The sequence below is a fragment of the Doryrhamphus excisus genome, chromosome 7 (assembly GCF_030265055.1).
Source record: "Doryrhamphus excisus isolate RoL2022-K1 chromosome 7, RoL_Dexc_1.0, whole genome shotgun sequence".
In the NCBI taxonomy this organism is placed as follows: Eukaryota; Metazoa; Chordata; class Actinopteri; order Syngnathiformes; family Syngnathidae; genus Doryrhamphus; species Doryrhamphus excisus.
In genome coordinates, this window is record NC_080472.1 from 11,005,109 (window position 1) to 11,024,178 (window position 19,070).

The 19,070-nt window shown below is 38.8% G+C and overlaps 1 protein-coding gene across 1 annotated transcript; it reads left to right on the forward strand.

Annotated features, from left to right (window-relative positions):
* Window positions 1-1,430: 1,430 nt before the first annotated feature.
* osr1 (odd-skipped related transcription factor 1) lies at window positions 1,431-15,961 on the forward strand. Its single transcript, XM_058077849.1, has 3 exons — window positions 1,431-1,579; window positions 11,792-12,522; window positions 15,353-15,961. Exons 2-3 carry the CDS (start codon window positions 11,816-11,818, stop codon window positions 15,483-15,485), a joined length of 840 nt encoding a protein of 279 aa, XP_057933832.1. The 5' UTR covers window positions 1,431-1,579; window positions 11,792-11,815; the 3' UTR covers window positions 15,486-15,961.
* The last annotated feature ends 3,109 nt before the right edge of the window (window positions 15,962-19,070 follow it).

The window sequence follows — 19,070 nt, forward strand, 5'->3', positions numbered from 1 at the left end:
AGGGATAGAATTTAATAAGCTTTGCTTCTTCCTACTCCTTTTGGACATGTGGAACTGGGAACTGATTATGGGATGCACTCAATTGGAATCTGATGCATGTTCAAATGAAATTAAACCATTACCATTACCATTTCTATTTCAAATAGTATCATGTAGTATCAAATAGTATCAAATAGTATCAAATAGTATCAAATAGTATCAAATAGTATCAAATAGTACTATGGTGTGGTGTCCTGGCTCTGTATTGACTTTGTAGTATCACCCCCCCTCCCTCAGTACAGGACAAAAAAATTAAAAATAAACTTTAAACTATATTAGGAAAGCAGGAAGTGAACAAATGTAACAGTTAGTGATTGTAAAAGTACCAGATGGAGGGGTAGGATTTAATAAGCTTTGCTTCTTCCTACTCCTTTCGGACATGTGGAACTGGGAACTGATTTGACAAAAATTAAAAAATGTAAAAAAAAAATAAAAATAATTAAACTATATTAGGAAAGCAGGAAGTGAACAAATGTAACAGTTAGTGATTGTAAAAGTACCAGATGGAGGGGTAGGATTTAATAAGCTTTGCTTCTTGCTACTCCTTTTGGACATGTGGAACTGGGAACTGATTATGGGATGCACTCAATTGTAATCTGATGCATGTTCAAATGAAATTAAACCATTACCATTACCATTACCATTTCTATTTCAAATAGTATCATGTAGTATCAAGTAGTATCAAATAGTACTATGGTGTGGTGTCCTGGCTCTGTATTGACTTTGTAGTATCACCCCCCCTCCCTCGGTACGGGACAAAAAAAATTAAAATAAACCTTAAACTATATTAGGAAAGCAGGAAGTGAACAAATGTAACAGTTACTGATTATAAAAGTACCAGATGGAGGGGTAGGACTTAATAAGCTTTGCTTCTTCCTACTCCTTTTGGACATGTGGAACTGGGAACTGATTTGACAAAAATTAAAAAATGTAAAAAAAAAAAAAAAATTAAACTATATTAGGAAAGCAGGAAGTAAACAAATGTAACAGTTACTGATTGTAAAAGTACCAGATGGAGGGGTAGGATTTAATAAGCTTTGCTTCTTCCTACTCTTTTTCGACATGTGGAACTGGGAACTGATTATGGGATGCACTCAATTGGAATCTGATGCATGTTCAAATGAAATTAAACTTGTATTTCAAATACTATCATGTAGTATCAAATAGTATCAAATAGTACCATGGTGTCCTGGCTCTGTATTGACTTTGCAGTATCGCCCCCCCCCCCCCCCCCCCCCCCCCCACACACACACACACACACACACACCCCAGGTGATGTCTGATGTTGGTGGGCCGGCTGAGTGACGCGCCAGAAGTAGCGTGTGCGTGCGCGTGCGACTCCGCGCTGTAATAAAGAGAAGCGCGCCAGCGTGAGAGCGCGCACACCAGTGGAGAAGGAGAAGCACGCCGACATCCAAAGTGCCTTTTCAGCCCAGGAGGAACCATGCCGTCCCATTAAGAGTCACCTTTCCCCGCAGAACAGCGCTCCGCTTCGGGCTTAAGTCGGGCTTCCGCAACCTCAGCAGAACATTCTTGGCAGGTAAGTCTCCTCTTTTGCTTTATTGCATTCTCATGTCTCCATTATTTACACAAGTCAATAAGTACATCTTGTGCGGAACAGTTGATGCTATTCATAGAGCGGGAATTTCATTATCCTAACACGCATCCTGTCCCAACATGGAATAGCTTTCCAAACTTTATTGTCAGCAGGAGTGTTCAATTCCAACACGCATTGAACGGCCTGTGCACGCCAACACACACACATACACTCCTAACTACACATAATCACATTCACGCCAGGTGCATTCAGGGTACACTGGGGAAAAATCAAACTTTAAAATTTTAAAAAAGCATTAACACCCCCACACACAGGACTCAAAAACATGTTAAAAGTAGTCAATAAATCATGCTAACAGTTGTAGTCCGACAGCTGACATGTAACATGTGGAGTACAGGGTCAATCAATAGGAATGTTATATGTTTCATTATTTCAAAACGTCATGCTAATAGACCAACTTAAAGCTCATTCATTTGCTGACAAAGCCAATGAGCCAGGAGTTGACAGTATTCAACCTTCAACCAATTTTTGTGATACCAAATTTGGGGGTTTTGTTAGCAGTAAACTTTTAATCATCAAAATTAGTCCTGCAACTAATGATTAGTTGGTGATCGGTGATTTTACTTAATTATTGGCGTAATGGAACCCAAACACAACACTTAGTGGTTGGGTTCCCAAGAAGGGGGGAACGCATGTCAATCAATGTTTTCTCAAGTGTGGGAATATCATAAAAACATTTCAAAACATTTCATGGAATACCAAAATAGTTGCAGTTTGAAGCGTTAAAATAACTTAATAATTTGTCATTTATCTATATTATACATGAAGTTTTATTTATTTAATAACTAACATTTTTTTAATATATTAATAAATGTAAAAATATAAAATAATGTATGATTATATAAATAAATAAATATTGTATATAAATAATTTATTAATCATTATTAAAACATAAAAAAGTCCCCTAACTGTTGATATGTAATACATTTAAAGTCATAAATGAATTTGTAATGTATCTATATTATACAAGAAGTTGTATTTATTTAATAACTAAGAAATGTATTAATTTATTAATAAATTAAAAAATATTAAATAATGTATTATTATATAAATAAATAAACATTATATATATATACATAATTTATTAATCATTATTAAAACATAAAAAGTCCCCTAACTGTTGCTATGTAATACATTTAAAGTCATAAATGAAAACGTTATGTATATTATTTATTGAGGTGCCATCTGTCTCTGGTGATGGGAGACTCGCCCCCACCACCCCCACCCCTTTTTTTTTAAATTATGCATTGGACAGTTTTTAACTCGCTAACTTGCGGTTTTAGCCGTCTCCTTAGATCAGGGGTCTCAAACTCAATTTATCTGGGGGCCACTGGAGCTAGGGTCTGGGTGAGGCTGGGCTGCATCAGGTTTAACATTTTTTTTTAATAAAAAACAGAAAAAATTAATGCTTTTGCATTAAGAAAATCTCTGATAAAACATTCTACTGTTCTCCAATATCTTAATTTGTATTTTTTTTTATAAAAAATAAGTAAAAAAAATAAATAAACAAATCAAGAATAAAGAAAATAAATAAATAAATCTGTAATAAATAAATAAAATAGTAATAAAACAGCAAATAAGAAAAAAGTAAGAAGCCACATATAGTTGGTGGGTAGACAAATTATTTTTTCCAGATTCAAATGAACAGTATTAACAATTATTTAACTTTAACATGAACATTAATGAAACTTCATAATTTTACCCAATTAGCAAGTTAGCATCGAACTCGGTTCCATCTGGGAGCAGCATCGTAACTTTAACCACACGTTTGATGAGCTGCTTTATCTTATGACTTGTATTTACACTTTTATTCCAAATCATTTCCCACAATTATTTGAACCCAGCGTCATAAGCCTTTAGCTTCACTGCTAATACAATGACACGGCTTTAAGCTGTCGTTTCTGGGTACATGATACCATACAGCATCTATATCAAACATAAAACTATAAACTTTCATATCAAGGCAGGGGGGCCTCAAACTAGCATCCCGTGTACCACATTTGGCCCGCGGGCCGCAAGTTGGAGACCCCTGCCTTAGATCTTCTGAAAGAGGCTGTGGTTGGTCCACAAATGAGCAGCTCCTTTGGGTTAAAGATGCCAGCTCCCATGGAAGGCTCTCACCTATTAGCTTGGCTAAGTCCAGCCGATGACCTTTTTTGGGCCAGGCGGTGGATATGCATTTTCGCTTTGGTGACAAGAAGATTAACGAGTAAATGCGGCACAATTAGCGCATGCAGAATAAACACAACACAAGACAAAAGAGGCCAGAGGCGACGTCTACATTCAAAGTTGACACTTAACCCCCTGCTGCTTCCATCGCAGTGCCCTCACAACCATTGTCACTAATTAATGAGGCGGTCTACTTAATGAGGCTCAATCCAATAAAGTCCATGTGCATGAGATCAGAGGTCTGCAAGAAAAAAGCCATTAGCTGTTCTTAGCACTTTGGGCTAATCGGGGTCAGATGGGAATGCTGTCCTGAGCATGATGCGGCATGGAATTATGTTACACTGTAAATTTTTCTATACGCTGATACGGCAGATGTTGGTATCCGTGCCAAGTCAACATGGGCAGGATTGCCGATACCGATACTTCATAACTTAAAAAAAAAATTTTTGATTTGACTTGAGTTTGTTTTTACTAACGGTCATCAGAAGACAACTCAACATTTATCAAGAAATACCACAAAGGCGATAAAATACTCTTTTTTATTTCATTTTTATACTTAATACCTTGATTGTTTGTTCAAAATAAGGTCGTTTGTGCAAAGCAAAATATACTAATCATTCATTAATTCATTTTCTACCGCTTATCTTGAGGGGTGCTGGAGCCTATCCCAGCCGCCACCCACATTCATACCTATGGCTAATTAACCTAGCATGTTTTTGGAATGGGGTAGGAAGTCGGAATCCCCGTAGAAAACCCACACATGCACAGGGAGAACATGCAAACGCCACGCAAAGATGGCCGAGGGTGGAATCGAACTCGGGTCTCCTAGCTGTGTGGCCTGCGCGCTAACCACTCGGTTCTATTCTATTGACTGTAATTCAAATCCTCTGGCTTTTTGGCCCTCAAGACTTCCTTTCTGACTCGTTCCCTGAGTTTGTAAACAATAATAATAATAATAATAATAACAATAATATAACAATATAATAACAGTAATTGTAATAATTCAGATTGACTTTGTTATTTTTTTTGAAAAGTATAGAAATAAATCATGTTATTTGGTGCTTGAATGCAACCCATTATTAGTGAAAACGTTAGCACATATCTGGAAATAATGTTTCCTTTTCTAAACTGGTCACAATATACTATATAATGTTCACGCTAGCTTTAGCATTAGCTTATTATGCTGCCCGATGGGCTAGCTAGCACCGTCCACCGCAATCGTGTTGTTGCTAGTAAATCCTGAATACCGAAAGATGGCGAATATCCTCATTATCTTGAGTCGATATTTGAAAAATATTTGAGTAATCACCAAAATTGTTTTTTTTTTGTTACGGTCCATTTATGGATGCTCAACTTTTTCCACATTCCTTGACCCAATCAAACTATTCCAACATCGAAATATTCAGCTCGCCTCTCTCGAAATGCATTATCCCGTCATTATCTGTAATTCATAGACAACTTTGTCATTGAAAATGAACGGATAAAGGTTCCATTCCAGCATGAACACTTTCAGCTCGTTCAGGACATCTGGACTAGGAATTCTTATTACTCGGACAATTCTCATCCTCTTCTAAGTATTCCAACACTTAAATGTTTTGATGTTTCACATTCCAAAAAATCCTTTGGAATTTACAAATGTGCCCCAAATGGCATTTTTTCCAGGTTCTCCAAACAGCCATGCTAACAATTTCCCACATTCTAATTTGTCCACATTTTGCGTCCATCAATTCAGTTCAGCTCTTTAGCATTCGCATGCGGTTTCTCCCAAAATGGCCTTCTGTCGTATTGTGAAACTTGTGAAAGTTCCGGTCGAAGCTTTGCTGGGTTGCCAAGCCCAGCCTGATCAGATTTAGGTGGAGGTGAGAGCCAAAGTCTCGGAGGCGTTGTATCTCACAGCCTTGTCTAAAACAGAAGGCCCTCACGGCTGCTGTGATCTGGAGGGTCCTGGTATGCGGACATTAAAGGGTTAAAGGTGAGCAGCGGCTCAGCAGCAGAGCACTTATATCCTCAATGACCCCCCGAGTAAAAGTCAATTACTTCTGCGTCTTGATCAGAAAGGAAGAGACCACAGGGGGCTGTTTGAGCTTCACTGCTCCTCATTACAACTACTTCATCCCCCACAAGTGATGAGTAGCCCGACCGCAGACTGGAGCCTTTCACCTTGTTTATGTTTGACGCAAACCACATCAAATCTTACATCAAACCACCAAGCAACGCTTCAATCCATAAGAAACGTTCTGACAACATCTTAACCCCTTTGATCCCCAACTTATCCAACACGGATGCAACCCAGCAGCCCCAAGTATCGGGGTCCTGTTGAAGTCGCTGGAATCTCACTCCTGGATCACAACAAATGTTAACGCCAAATACAACCATGTTGTATCCCTCTGTGTATCCTCCCAGAAACGACCAGAAAATGACAGAACCTTGGTTAGCATCATTCATTTGTTCCAGAAGGTCTGACTCTAACCGAATCGGATGCTAACCAAATCAATTTTTCCCATAAGAAATACAAATCCAGTTACACGTTTAAACACATACATATTTATATCATTTTGAAGTATAGTTGGACAAAGAATTCCTCATGCATGTAAATGCATAAAAATGATGAATGAAATTCAGAACTTTGGTTAGCATGATTCATTTGTTTCAGAAGGTCTGACTTTAACCGAATCGGATGCTAACCAAATCAATTTTTCCCATAAGAAATGCAAATCCAGTTACACGTTTAAACACATATTTATATCATTTTAAAATATATTTGGACATGCAGAAAATAATTCCTCATGCACGTAAATGCATAAAAACGATGAATGAAATTCAGAACCTTGGTTAGCATCATTCATTTGTTCGAGAAGGTCTGACTCTAACCGAATCGGATGCTAACCAAATCAATTTTCCCCATAAGAAATGCAAATCCAGTTACACGTTTAAACACATATTTATATAATTTTAAAGTATAGTTGGACATGCAGAAAATAATTCCTCATGCATGTAAATGCATAAAAATGATGAATGAAATTCAGAACCTTGGTTAGCATCATTCATTTGTTCCAGAAGGTTGGACTCTAACCGAATCGGATGCTAACCAAATCAATTTTCCCCATAAGAAATGCAAATCCAGTTACACTTTTAAACACATATTTATATCATTTTAAGGTATAGTTGGACATGCAGAAAATAATTCCTCATGCATGTAAATGCATAAAAATGATGAATGAAATTCAGAACCTTGGTTAGCATCATTCATTTTTTCCAGAAGGTCTGACATACATAAAAACATACACACATAAAAATGATGAATGAAATTCTCGACAACCGTCTCCAACGTGCCAGCAGCTCAATCAGCACCACCTTCTTGTTTTGACATGAGTTGTACACTGTCCCGTAAAGCTGAAGTGTCCGCATTTTGATAAAGAAGGTGAGAAACACGTTTGAATTCCAAAATATCAAAACAGGAAGATGGCGTCTCTCGTTGCCATGTTGTGTCTTTGGGAAAAGTAGTTCACAACAACAAGACGTACTCCGTATTGGATGCTAACCGGAGAATACATGCGGATCGAGGTGGACGCTAACCAAGGTTCCAATGTGTGTGTGTTAAGAATCATTGAAATGAATCATCATTGAATAATAATTGAAAGCCATGATGAGTGCATGGTAACCTTTGAAGAGAGCCGTAATTGAGTCGTTCAGCTGGTGTGGAATCAGTCCCAGATAAACGCCTCTTTCTCAAGAGCTGTGTGTAATCAGCCTGCGCTGTAGGAATACGGGCCAGCCCACCTATTACCGTGAACAGGATCGACGGAACAGAAACACGGCTGGAATGTGGGCGATAGCAGTGCCTGGCTAGAAAGCCACTCGTTGATTGGACGTGGAATTGTTTCGTTTGGGTTCGGACATATGAATTGAAGAAAAGAGACAAAAAAAACCTTGTTGAACTTTACCTTCCATGGAAACATTCACAGTCAAGTTCTATCAATTCTGTCAATTCTGCAGAACTAGCGTGTGACTAAAGAGCTGAAGCCGAACTGAAATGTTGCACGGAAAATGAAATTGCGAGGAAAAGTGGGAATGTTGGGGATATGGGAAATTGTTAGCCTGAATGTTTTGATGGTTTGAATGGGTTGGGAAATTCTGAAGTGGTAAGAATGGTCAAGATGAAAGAGACTCGTTTTATGGAAAATGAGGAATTCCAGGAAAACCCAACATTGTTGAAATACTGAAAATACCCGGAATGTTTTGATTTGATTTGTGTAAAAATATGGAAGTAGTGTTTTGGGGAAATTTGGGAAAATTTTGAGGGAACTTGCGTGTGAATTCTGAAGAGCTGAAGCCAAACTGAAATGTTGCACGGAAAATGAAATTGCCAGGAAAAGTGGGAATGTTGGGGATATGGGAAATTGTTAGCCTGAATGTTTTGATGGTTTGAATGGGTAGGGAAATTCGGAAGTGGTAAGAATGGTCAAGATGAAAGAGACTCGTTTGATGGAAAATGTGGAATTCCAGGAAAACCCAACATTGTTGGAATACTAAAAATACCCGGAATGTTTTCACCTGGTTTGAATTTGTGTAAAAATATCAAAGTAGTGTTTTGGGGAAATTTGGGAAAATTTTGAGGGAACTTGCGTGTGAATTCTGAAGAGCTGAAGCCGAACTGAAATGTTGCACGGAAAATGAAATTGCCAGGAAAAGCGGGAATGTTGGGGATGTGGGAAATTGTTAGCCTGAATGTTTTGATGGTTTGAATGGGTAGGGAAATTCGGAAGTGGTAAGAATGGTCAAGTTGAAAGAGACTCGTTTTATGGAAAATGTGGAATTCCAGGAAAACCCAACATTGTTGAAATACTGAAAATACCCGGAATGTTTTGATTTGATTTGAGTTTGTGTAAAAATATGGAAGTAGTGTTTTGGGGAAATGTGGGAAATTTTGGGGGATGTGCAAAAATGATTTGTTGCAATTGTTAGAATCAGTTGAGAAAAAATAAGGTTATTATTTCCTCAGTCGATTAATCTGAGGCTTGTTTTTTCTGATTAATCAGCATGAACCAAACATTGTTTGGTCTGCATCAAAAAGGAACAAAAATGATCGCAAGCTAATATGTGTGAATATTTTGTTATTTCGTTATTGCCAAAAAGACAAAGATAATAGGTTAAGGCTAAGGAAAAATTAAAATTAAAATTAAAATTAAAATTAAAATTAAAATTAAAATTAAAATTAAAATTAAAATTAAAATTAAAATTAAAATTAAAATTAAAATTAAAATTAAAATTAAAATTAAAATTAAAATTAATTTCTACTTTAATTAAAAAATACAAATAAAAATATATAATAATAAAAAATAAAATATAATAATAATAATAATAAAACACGGTAGAAAATGAATGAATGAATGAATTAATTAATTAATAATAATAATAATACATTTTATTTGTATAAAATGACAAATATTCACATTTGAGAGGCTCAAATCAGAGGATATTTACATTTTTAAATAAAAAATCCATTCATGGAATACCAATTGATGAATTGTATAATCGATGAATCATTGGTTCATCCATTCATCTTGTGAGATATGTGATATTTGTATATGTAGTATTAAAATACTATGAATATATTCCATTCAGTAGTGTCTTTAAAGTGGATTGCTGGCTGACAAGATGAGTTGAATGTACAGGAGTCATAGAACAGGAAGTGGCTGTCAATCACAGGCAGACTGGAACAAAGATACATTGTTGTCTTGTTATTCCTGCTTATCAAACCTGATTTAACAGCTCACGGGCTCGTGCTGAATGCTGCCATTCTCTCACACCGCCTTTGACAGCTCCGGGCATGTTTCTGGGAAGGAGAAACACACACACACACACACACACACACACACACTTCGTTTTCTGTCTGACACGTCCATCTGCAGTATACCGTACGTCTTCATGCTGCCAATTGTCATCGGCTCACCTTCTTTGACACTTTTACTGCGGAATGAAGACCACGCCATAACAAAGTGTTGCAGCCCTTTATGATGTTCATCATGGTGGTTTTCCATAACCGCCCTAACTACCAGAACATGCTGGTCTTTTAAAACATTTGGAAAGCAACAAGAACAACACTAAGATAGGGTTTTACGTTCCTTTCACGGCGCTACCGCTCCCTGTTGTGGATCAAACAGAAAGGCTCTTCCCACGTGGTCGTAATGAGCATATCAGCATATCGTGGCAGCCTGTTGAACAGCTTCATCTCAGCTGGATGTGTATTAGCCTCAGATGGAGGTGTGCCTTTTGTCATTCCACTCCTTGTTCCAGAAGGGGGATGGGTTCTCGTATGTAGCGCCAATCTTACGGCGGGAAAAAAAAAAAGTTGTTTAACGTCCTGCTGATTTTGTATGTTTGCAAAGCCATGTTTACAGTCCATAACTTTTATAGGTTTGTTTTTAAACAAATCGGTGATCAAACTATTATCCAATCAATCGACACATTTTTTGGTTTTGTTTATATCCTTTGACTTCGACAAAAGTGAATATTTTCTAATTTCCTTAGTCAGTCATGAAAGACGACCGATGAGCTTTTGTGTTTCACACACATCAGCTTTGACACATCAGATCGTCCAGATCGTTGCGAACCTAAATGTTAGCCTTTGATCCAAATTGATTTGCTCCGTCGAGACCAGGGGTCTCAAACTCAATTTACCTGGGGGCCACTGGAGCTAGGGTCTGGGCAAGGCTGTGCCGCGTCAGGTTTTCCAAAAAAAACAAACAAACGCATTTATTAAAAAAACAGAAAAATATACAAACTTTTTCAGTGCTTTGGTTCCGATTTTCTACAAGAAAAGCTCTGATAAAACATTCCACTGTTCTTAAATATCTTAATTTTTATTTTTCTGCACAAAATAAGGTGAAAAATAAATGAACAAATCAAGAATAAAGAAAATCAATCAATCAGTAATAAATAAATATAATAATAATAATAAAACGGCAAATAATAAAACTTATATATATGGTGGGTAGACAAATTATTTTTTTCAGATTAAAATGAACAAAGCATTATTAGAGCCCTGTAGACATGACAAAACACGACTATAGTCACATTTATACTCTTTTTATTTACAACATATTGCGCAACTGCAGGGTATTGAGACACATGCTAACTCGCAAACGAGAGAGCTAGCGACCTAAACGGTAGCCTTCAAGTTATTTCCTTTAAACTTAAATAGCCAAAAACTTACCACTTCCACACGGATAGGTAGGATAACTATTAACAGTTATTTAACCTTTAACATGAACATTAATCAAACGTAATAATTTTTTCTGGGTACATGATACCATACAGCATCCATATCAAACTTGCGCGGCCCACGAGCCGCGTGTTTGAGACCCCTGATCTAGACTCAAGGGCCTAATAATGCTAAGTCTTAGCATTATTTCACAGTTGCAACTAACAATTATGAACGTGAAGATGGTTGTTTCAATTCATCAAGAATCGGTTAGGCCCTCGAGTCTAGACGGAGCAAATCAATTCGGACCAAAGGCTAACATTTAGGTTCGCAACGATCTGGACGATCTTTGACGAAATGCCAAAGTCAAAGCTGATGTGTGTGAAACACAAAAGATCATCGGCCGACTTTCATTTAGATATACTAACAGAAAATTCCAAACGCCCATACGCCCAAAAAGGGTGTCCCCAAGATGGAGGATGCTGTTTGTTTTGTGTCCTAGCCAACGACCGATACGGATGCATATTGTAGCAGTTCAGTGGATTTTGCATGCCCCTGTGAATGAGGATCCGTGTGATAAGACGGGTGCCCGTGTGAAGTTTTTCAAGAACAAATGTCCCCTTGGGCTTATTTCTTAGCCCATGCCCCCATCCCCTCGGACCCAAACCACTGATGAGCCCTCTCAAAAACTGTCATTTTATTCAAGCGCCTTAAAGCCAAATGACCTGACTTAATCCGTCAATGTTGTCTCTCCCAAACAGCCAATCGGACTTCTAGTCACGGCCATGGGAAGCAAAACTTTGCCAGCTCCGGTCCCGCTCCACCCATCTCTCCAGCTGGCCGACTACTCCCTCCTTCAGAGCTCCACAGGCCTCCAGCTGCCAGCAGATCACTTCCACGGCATCTACAGCTTCAGCGCCCTGCATGCCATCCAGCTTCACCAATGGACGCCAGGCTACCTTCCCGTGGCTTTGCCTCGCTGCACCATCTCCAAGCTGCCTGCCCACTTCTCCTCCGTCGCGTCCATCCCCATTTTCCCCCGCCTGCTGCAGCCCAAGCAGGACTCTGCAGGGTTGATGCAGAGCCTGAAGAAGAAGCCCCGCTTTGACTTTGCCAACCTGGCTACAGCCGCCACCCAAGAAGATCATATGAAGGCAGAAGACCTGAGCATGGCGGGTGTTGCCGCCGCCGCTGCTGCCGCAGCCGCCGCAGCCGCCGCTGCCGCCGCTGCAGCTTCATCTCACCATCCCAATTCACCGGGCCCGGGGTGCGTTTTGGATGTGACCAAGTTCTCCTCACCAGAGCGCAAGTCCAGTCGAGGCCGTTTACCCTCTAAGACCAAAAAAGAGTTTGTCTGCAAATTCTGTGGCCGCCATTTTACCAAATCCTACAACCTGTTGATCCACGAGAGGACGCACACGGACGAGAGGCCGTACACGTGTGACATCTGCCACAAAGCCTTCCGAAGGCAGGACCACCTCCGAGACCACAGGTGAGAACTTGGCTTCACTCTGTCAAATCCTTTTACAAAACGTACGTGAACGCAACACATGCGTGGTTTCATCATTGGTAGCTTCAGCAGATGCAGCACATCTGAGGCCCTCAACAGATTTGTACATATGGAATAGAACATATGTACATATATTAATATAATATACATAGAAACAAGTTCCTAGGATTTAAAAAGTGAAATATTATCTTCGGGATTGGTCTGCAACTACCGATGACTTTCATTGTTGACGACTGTGAAGCTTCTTGTTTCCACCAGTCGAGTCATTGGTTCGGCCCGACCGAGACTAGGGGTCTGCAACCCGCAGATCTTCAGTCTTGTCATTTGGTTTTTGATGCCAAAGTCGATGAAATGCGCTTTTTGGAGTAGAGTTTGAAATATATTCAACTCATTGCAAGTCCGTGAATGCATCCACACTGTCTTCTGACTGCTGATTGGATCTTAGGCTGTGTTAAAAAACGCATACTTATACTACTACTACTACTCATACTAACTCTTTGAGTATGCAGTGTATGTACACTGGCAGTATGCGATTTTGGATACTGCATACTGCATACTGCATACTACATTCGCCAGAAATGTTGAGTATGTATCATCAGCTTACTACTCACACTCAAATTACCCAGGATGCAACGCAACGTGACATCACCACGGAAAAAAAAAACGTTGGCTGAACACTGAGCGGCACAATGGACCAAACGGTGGCGTCAAGCGGGATATATTACGAGTTTGTTCGCTTCTTGTTTTCAAAGTAAAAGCAGTGATTTATCACCATGTTTTTTTTGTATAAGAAAAGTTAGGGGTGTGTTTTATTTTGTGAAAATAACTGGAAGTGCGTTGCTCACTTTGACTAGCTTAAATTTTGCCGAATTCGTCAGAACGAAATTGTAAACGGTTGGTATTTGGACAAATAAATGGCACACTCCGGATCTAAACGGCCACTTTGTCGCCTGATTTAAAAAAAAAAATCTCAATAAAGTTATGTTTTATTTCATTTGAACATGCATCAGATTACAATTGAATGCATCCCATAATCAGTTCCCAGTTCCACATGTCCAAAAGGAGTAGGAAGAAGCAAAGCTTATTAAATCCTACCCCTCCATCTGGTACTTTTACAATCACTAACTGTTACATTTGTTCACTTCCTGCTTTCCTTAAACTGTATTATGTAATCTGATGCATGTTCAAATGAAATTAAACCATTACCATTACCATTACCATTACCATTACCATGTATTTAAAGAGCTAACGTGAAATCAGCTTCAGCCTGTCGATTTCGGCTCGGATAGGAGCGCAATGCATTGTGGGTTATCATGTAGTACACTGTAGTGTAAACTCTTTGCATACTGTCTGATGGATTGGGTATGCAGTACGGAGTGTGTATAGTATGGGCATGGAAGTATGTAGTAGCTAGTATGCGGTTTCGAACACAGCCCAAGTGTCTCAAGACGTCTTGATGGCTTTGCATGCTATCCATGAAGACTTCCCTCAAAACTTGACTTAACTTGAGGTTTCACAAATATTGACTTTAGCGCCCAATAACATCATCGAACTTGATCCTTATGCATTCCCACACATTTCCAACTGTGGTGTGTTCAAGGACCGTCAAAGCAAAGTGGGACGGGTGGCGGCATAACTGCGTAACCGTGTTAGTTAGCAAAGAACTACAGAGTCGGCCGCTGATGAGCACATTATGGAGCGACGGAACTGACTTAGAGGTCATGTTTCCGCGTAGTAGAAAAGCTAACAGGATGTTATTAAGAACTCAGTTTGAAAAAAAATGGGCGCATGCTAGTCCACGTATGTATTCCATGTATATGGAATATACATGGTATATGGGTCTCAAACACGCGGACACTGGTTTGAGGCCCCCTCCTTGATATGAAATGTTCGTGCGGCCCGTGCAAGTTTGATATGGATGCTGTATGGTATCATGTACCCAGAAAAAATTATTACGTTTGATTCATGTTCATGTTAAAGGTTAAATAACTGTTAATAGTTATCCTCCCTATCCGTGTGGAAGTGGTAAGTTTTTGGCTATTTAAGTTTAAAGGAATTAACTTGAAGGCTACCGTTTAGGTCGCTAGCTCTCTCGTTTGCGAGTTAGCATGTGTCTCAAGACCCTGCAGTTGCGCAATATGTTGTAAATAAAAAGAGTATAAATGTGACTATAGTCGTGTTTTGTCATGTCTACAGGGCTCTAATAATGCTTTGTTCATTTTAATCTGAAAAGAATCATTTGTCTACCCACCAACTATATGTGCTTTCTTGAGTTTTTATTATTTGCCATTTTATTATTATTATTATATTTATTTATTTATTACTGATTGATTGATTTTCTTTATTCTTGATTTGTTTATTTATTTTTCATCTTATTTTGTGTAGGAAAATAAAAAGTAAGATATTTGAGAACAGTGGAATGTTTTATCAAAGCTTTTCTTGTAGAAAATCAAAACTAAAGCAAAGTTTATTCATTTTTTCTGTTTTTAATAAATGCGTTTTTGTTTTTTTTGGAAAACCTGATGCAGCCCAGCCTCGCCCAGACCCTAGTTCCAGTGGCCCCCCAAGTAAATTGAGTTTGAGACCCCTGATATACGTATTCCATATATAAGCTAACTGGATTCATGACGGTCGCTAATGGATCCAACGCTTGGAAGAAAATGTTTGGACACCCCCGGTCTCGGTCCAACCAATAACCCCATGGTCTACAATCACTAGGTGTCGCCCTAACGCATGTTGGTAGTGAAGAGTGCTGTGAAGCTGTACTTCCTGGTCTCTAACCGCTTGTGCCTGATTGTGTCCCTTGCCTCAGGTACATCCATTCCAAAGAAAAGCCCTTCAAGTGTCAGGAGTGTGGGAAGGGCTTCTGTCAGTCCAGGACTCTAGCTGTTCACAAAACGTTACACGTGCAAGTCAAGGAACTGAAGCCAGCCAAGATGAAGTGATTGGCTCTTCCTCCAGAGAAGCCAGAGGGACACTGGATATTTACAGTCGGACCAAAGACCAAAGATAACGCTAACCAAAGAACCAAAGACTTTTCATGCCGACCGTCGGTGGAGGATCTTCCAACATCTTCCACCTTTTGTTGGAATGCTGCTCAAGGATGAACAATTTCACCAGCAAGTTGTTAAATAGGAGATGCGGAAATAATAATTGCATGAAGAGCGAGTGAGTGGGTGTGCTTGAGAAGCCAGTGGGTATGTGGAATGTGAAACGGACATTAAGAGCAATAGAATCAAAGCATCCAAATGCCGGACTTGATCACCGCACAGCAACCTTATGCAAGCCACCGTATCGCAGCCGTTTCCTCCATTTCACTCGTTTGTCACATTCCAATGTTAGTTTTGTACAGATGCATTATAACAGAAATGTATTTTTGCACTTTAATCTGATTATTGATTATAACATGTATCACTGGATTTGCCAAACCTATTTTCAAAATGAATAATCATTTCTAAATAAACATTTTTACTGTATCTGCTTGAGTCTCTTTAACCTGTCCTGTGGGCCCATTAACAAGTATGGTAGCTCGTAGCTTGTAGCTTGTAGCTTGTAGCTAGTAGCTTGTAGCTTGTAGCTTGTAGCTTGTAGCTAGTAGCTTGTAGCTAGTCCGAGACACTAATTAGATCAGATATTAGATATAACTTTATTCATCCCTTACTGGGGAAATTTACCGTATTTTCTGGACTATAAGTCGCTCCAGAGTATAAGTCGCACAAGGCCAAAAATGCATAATTATGTGGAAAAAAACATACATAAGTCGCATTTTTTGCGGGTAATTAATTTGACAAACTACTTGACCAAAACAGATATCTTGTTATGGAACATAAACAGTCTTTCATTCATAAGTCACACTGGAGTATAAGTCACATTTTTTGAGGGTACCGTATTTTCTGGACTGTAAGTCGCTCCGAGGTATAAGTCGCACAAAGCCAAAAATGCATAATTAGCTCCAAAAAATATATACATAAATCGCACTGGAGTATAAGTCGCATTTTTTGCGGGTACCGTATTTTCTGGACTATAAGTCGCTCTGGAGTATAAGTCACACAAAGCCAAAAAAGCATAATTAGGTCCAAAAAATATATACATAAGTCGCACTGGAGTATAAGTCGCATTTTTTGAGGGTACCGTATTTTCTGGACTATAAGTTGTTCCAGAGTATAAGTTGCACAGGGCCAAAAATGCATAATTAGGTACAAAAAAACATACATAAGTCGCTCCGGAGCATAAGTCGCACAAGGCCAATAATGCATAATTAGGTACAAAAAAACATACATAAGTCGCACTGTAGTATAAGTCGCATTTTTTGAGGGTACCGTATTTTTTGGACTATAAGTTGTTCCAGAGTATAAGTTGCACAGGGCCAAAAATGCATAATTAGGTACAAAAAAATATACATAAGTCGCTCCGGAGTATAAGTCGCACAAGGCCAATAATGCATAATTAGGTACAAAAAAACATACATAAGTCGCACTGGAGTATAAGTCGCATTTTTTGCGGGTACTGTATTTTCTGGACTATAAGTTGTTCCAGAGTATAAGTCGCAGAAGGCCAAAAATGCATAATTAGGTATAAAAAAACATACATAAGTCGCACTGGAGTATAAGTCACATTTTTTGCGGGTAATTTATTTTATGACCGAAACAGACATTACGTCCTCTTGGAAGGCAAGTTCTAACAATAAAAAAATAGAGAACAGGCTAAATAGGTGTAAGATATGCTAACACAATGCTTATTCAGCTACACAAAAAATAAACATGATCACAAAAGGGTACCATATTTTCTGGACTATAAGTCGCTCCGGAGTATAAGTCGCACAAAGCCAAAAATGCATAATTAGCTCCAAAAAATATATACATAAATCGCACTGGAGTATAAGTCGCATTTTTTGCGGGTATCGTATTTTCTGGACTATAAGTTGTTCCGTAGTATAAGTCGCACAAGGCCAAAAATGCATAATTAGGTAGATAAAAACATACATAAGTCGCACTGGAGTATAAGTCACATTTTTTTCGGGTAATTAATATTACAAACTACTTGACCAAAGCAGATATTACGTCATCTTGGAAGGCAAGATTCCATGTAAGATATGCTAACACAATGGTTATTCAGCTACACAAAAAATAAACATGAACACAAAAGGTGTCCAGTGTTTATGGAACATAAACACTTTTTTCATTTATAAGTCGCAGGAAGCCAACCTTTGAAAAAAAAAGTGTGACTCATAGTCTGGAAAATACGGTACTTTAATTTAATTAGTGAATTAAATGGCATTGTTAGCTAGCTCATGCTAACTCATGTAAGATATGCTAACACAATGGTTATTCAGCTACACTAAAAATAAACATGACCAGAAAAGGTGTCCAGTGTTTATGTAACATAAACAGTTTTTTCATTCATAAGTCGCTCTGGAGTATAAGTCGCAGGAACAGCCAACCTAGGAAAAAAAGTGCCAATTATAGTCCGGAAAATACGGTACTTTAACTGAATTAGTGAATTAAATGGAATTGTTAGCTAGCTCATGCTAACTCGTCTTTCGTTGGAATGCACAGAAAAGGGAAATAAATATGTGTTCATGTTTCACATGAGTATTATGGTCGATGGGCAAAATCCAGTGCTGTTTTCCTTGAAGCAATATGCTAACAAGCAGGTAAGCTAGTTTATAAGCGACCACATTCTGACCTCCACATGCGGACATCCAGTCTAAAGTCAAGTCAAAGTGAGATCAAAGTCAGGTCAAAGTCTGGTCAAAGTCAGGTTCAAAGTCAGGTTCAAAGTCAGGTCAAAGTCAGGTTCAAAGTCAGGTCAAAGTCTGGTCAAAGTCAGGTCAAAGTCAGGTTCAAAGTCAGGTCTGTTGGGTACCCAGTGGACATAACTGAGGTCAAGGACATTCAATCTAAACAATGATGCAGAACAATGCGTTGATTGGCTCTTCTTTAGGCTGGAGGCAATAGAAACCTGGTTGTAGTCATGTGATGTACTGGAAGCCATCGTGTGGGTGAGGCGTTAATGTGGAATGCTTTTTTGTGACTTTTTCCGAAACGACCATTCCCACCCACATTCATGACCTGCTGACCACGATCCTGGACTACTGTTCTGAGAGTGTTGGAAATTGAAGATGGACGATCCATCAGGATTTCTTCCTTTATCTTTACTTCCTTTACCTAGCTTATCTTTACCAGGAATACCCGGACAGGCCTCATCAGACAATAAAAAAGCAGAGAAATGTCATACTAGTACTGGTACTACTGGTACATACAGGTACTTGAAGGACCCGTTTCAGCCTGAGCAAAGTAGGAAATGACATACGCTGGCTTAAAAACTTGAGTAGAATTCGATCAGGGGTCTCAAACACGCGGCCCGACACTAGTTTGAGGCCCCCGCCTTGAAAGTTTAATGTTAGTGCGTCCCGCGCAAGTTTGATATGGATGCTGTATGGTATCATGTACCCAGAAAAAATTATTACGTTTGATTCATGTTCATGTTAAAGGTTAAATAACTGTTAATAGTTATCCTCCCTATCCGTG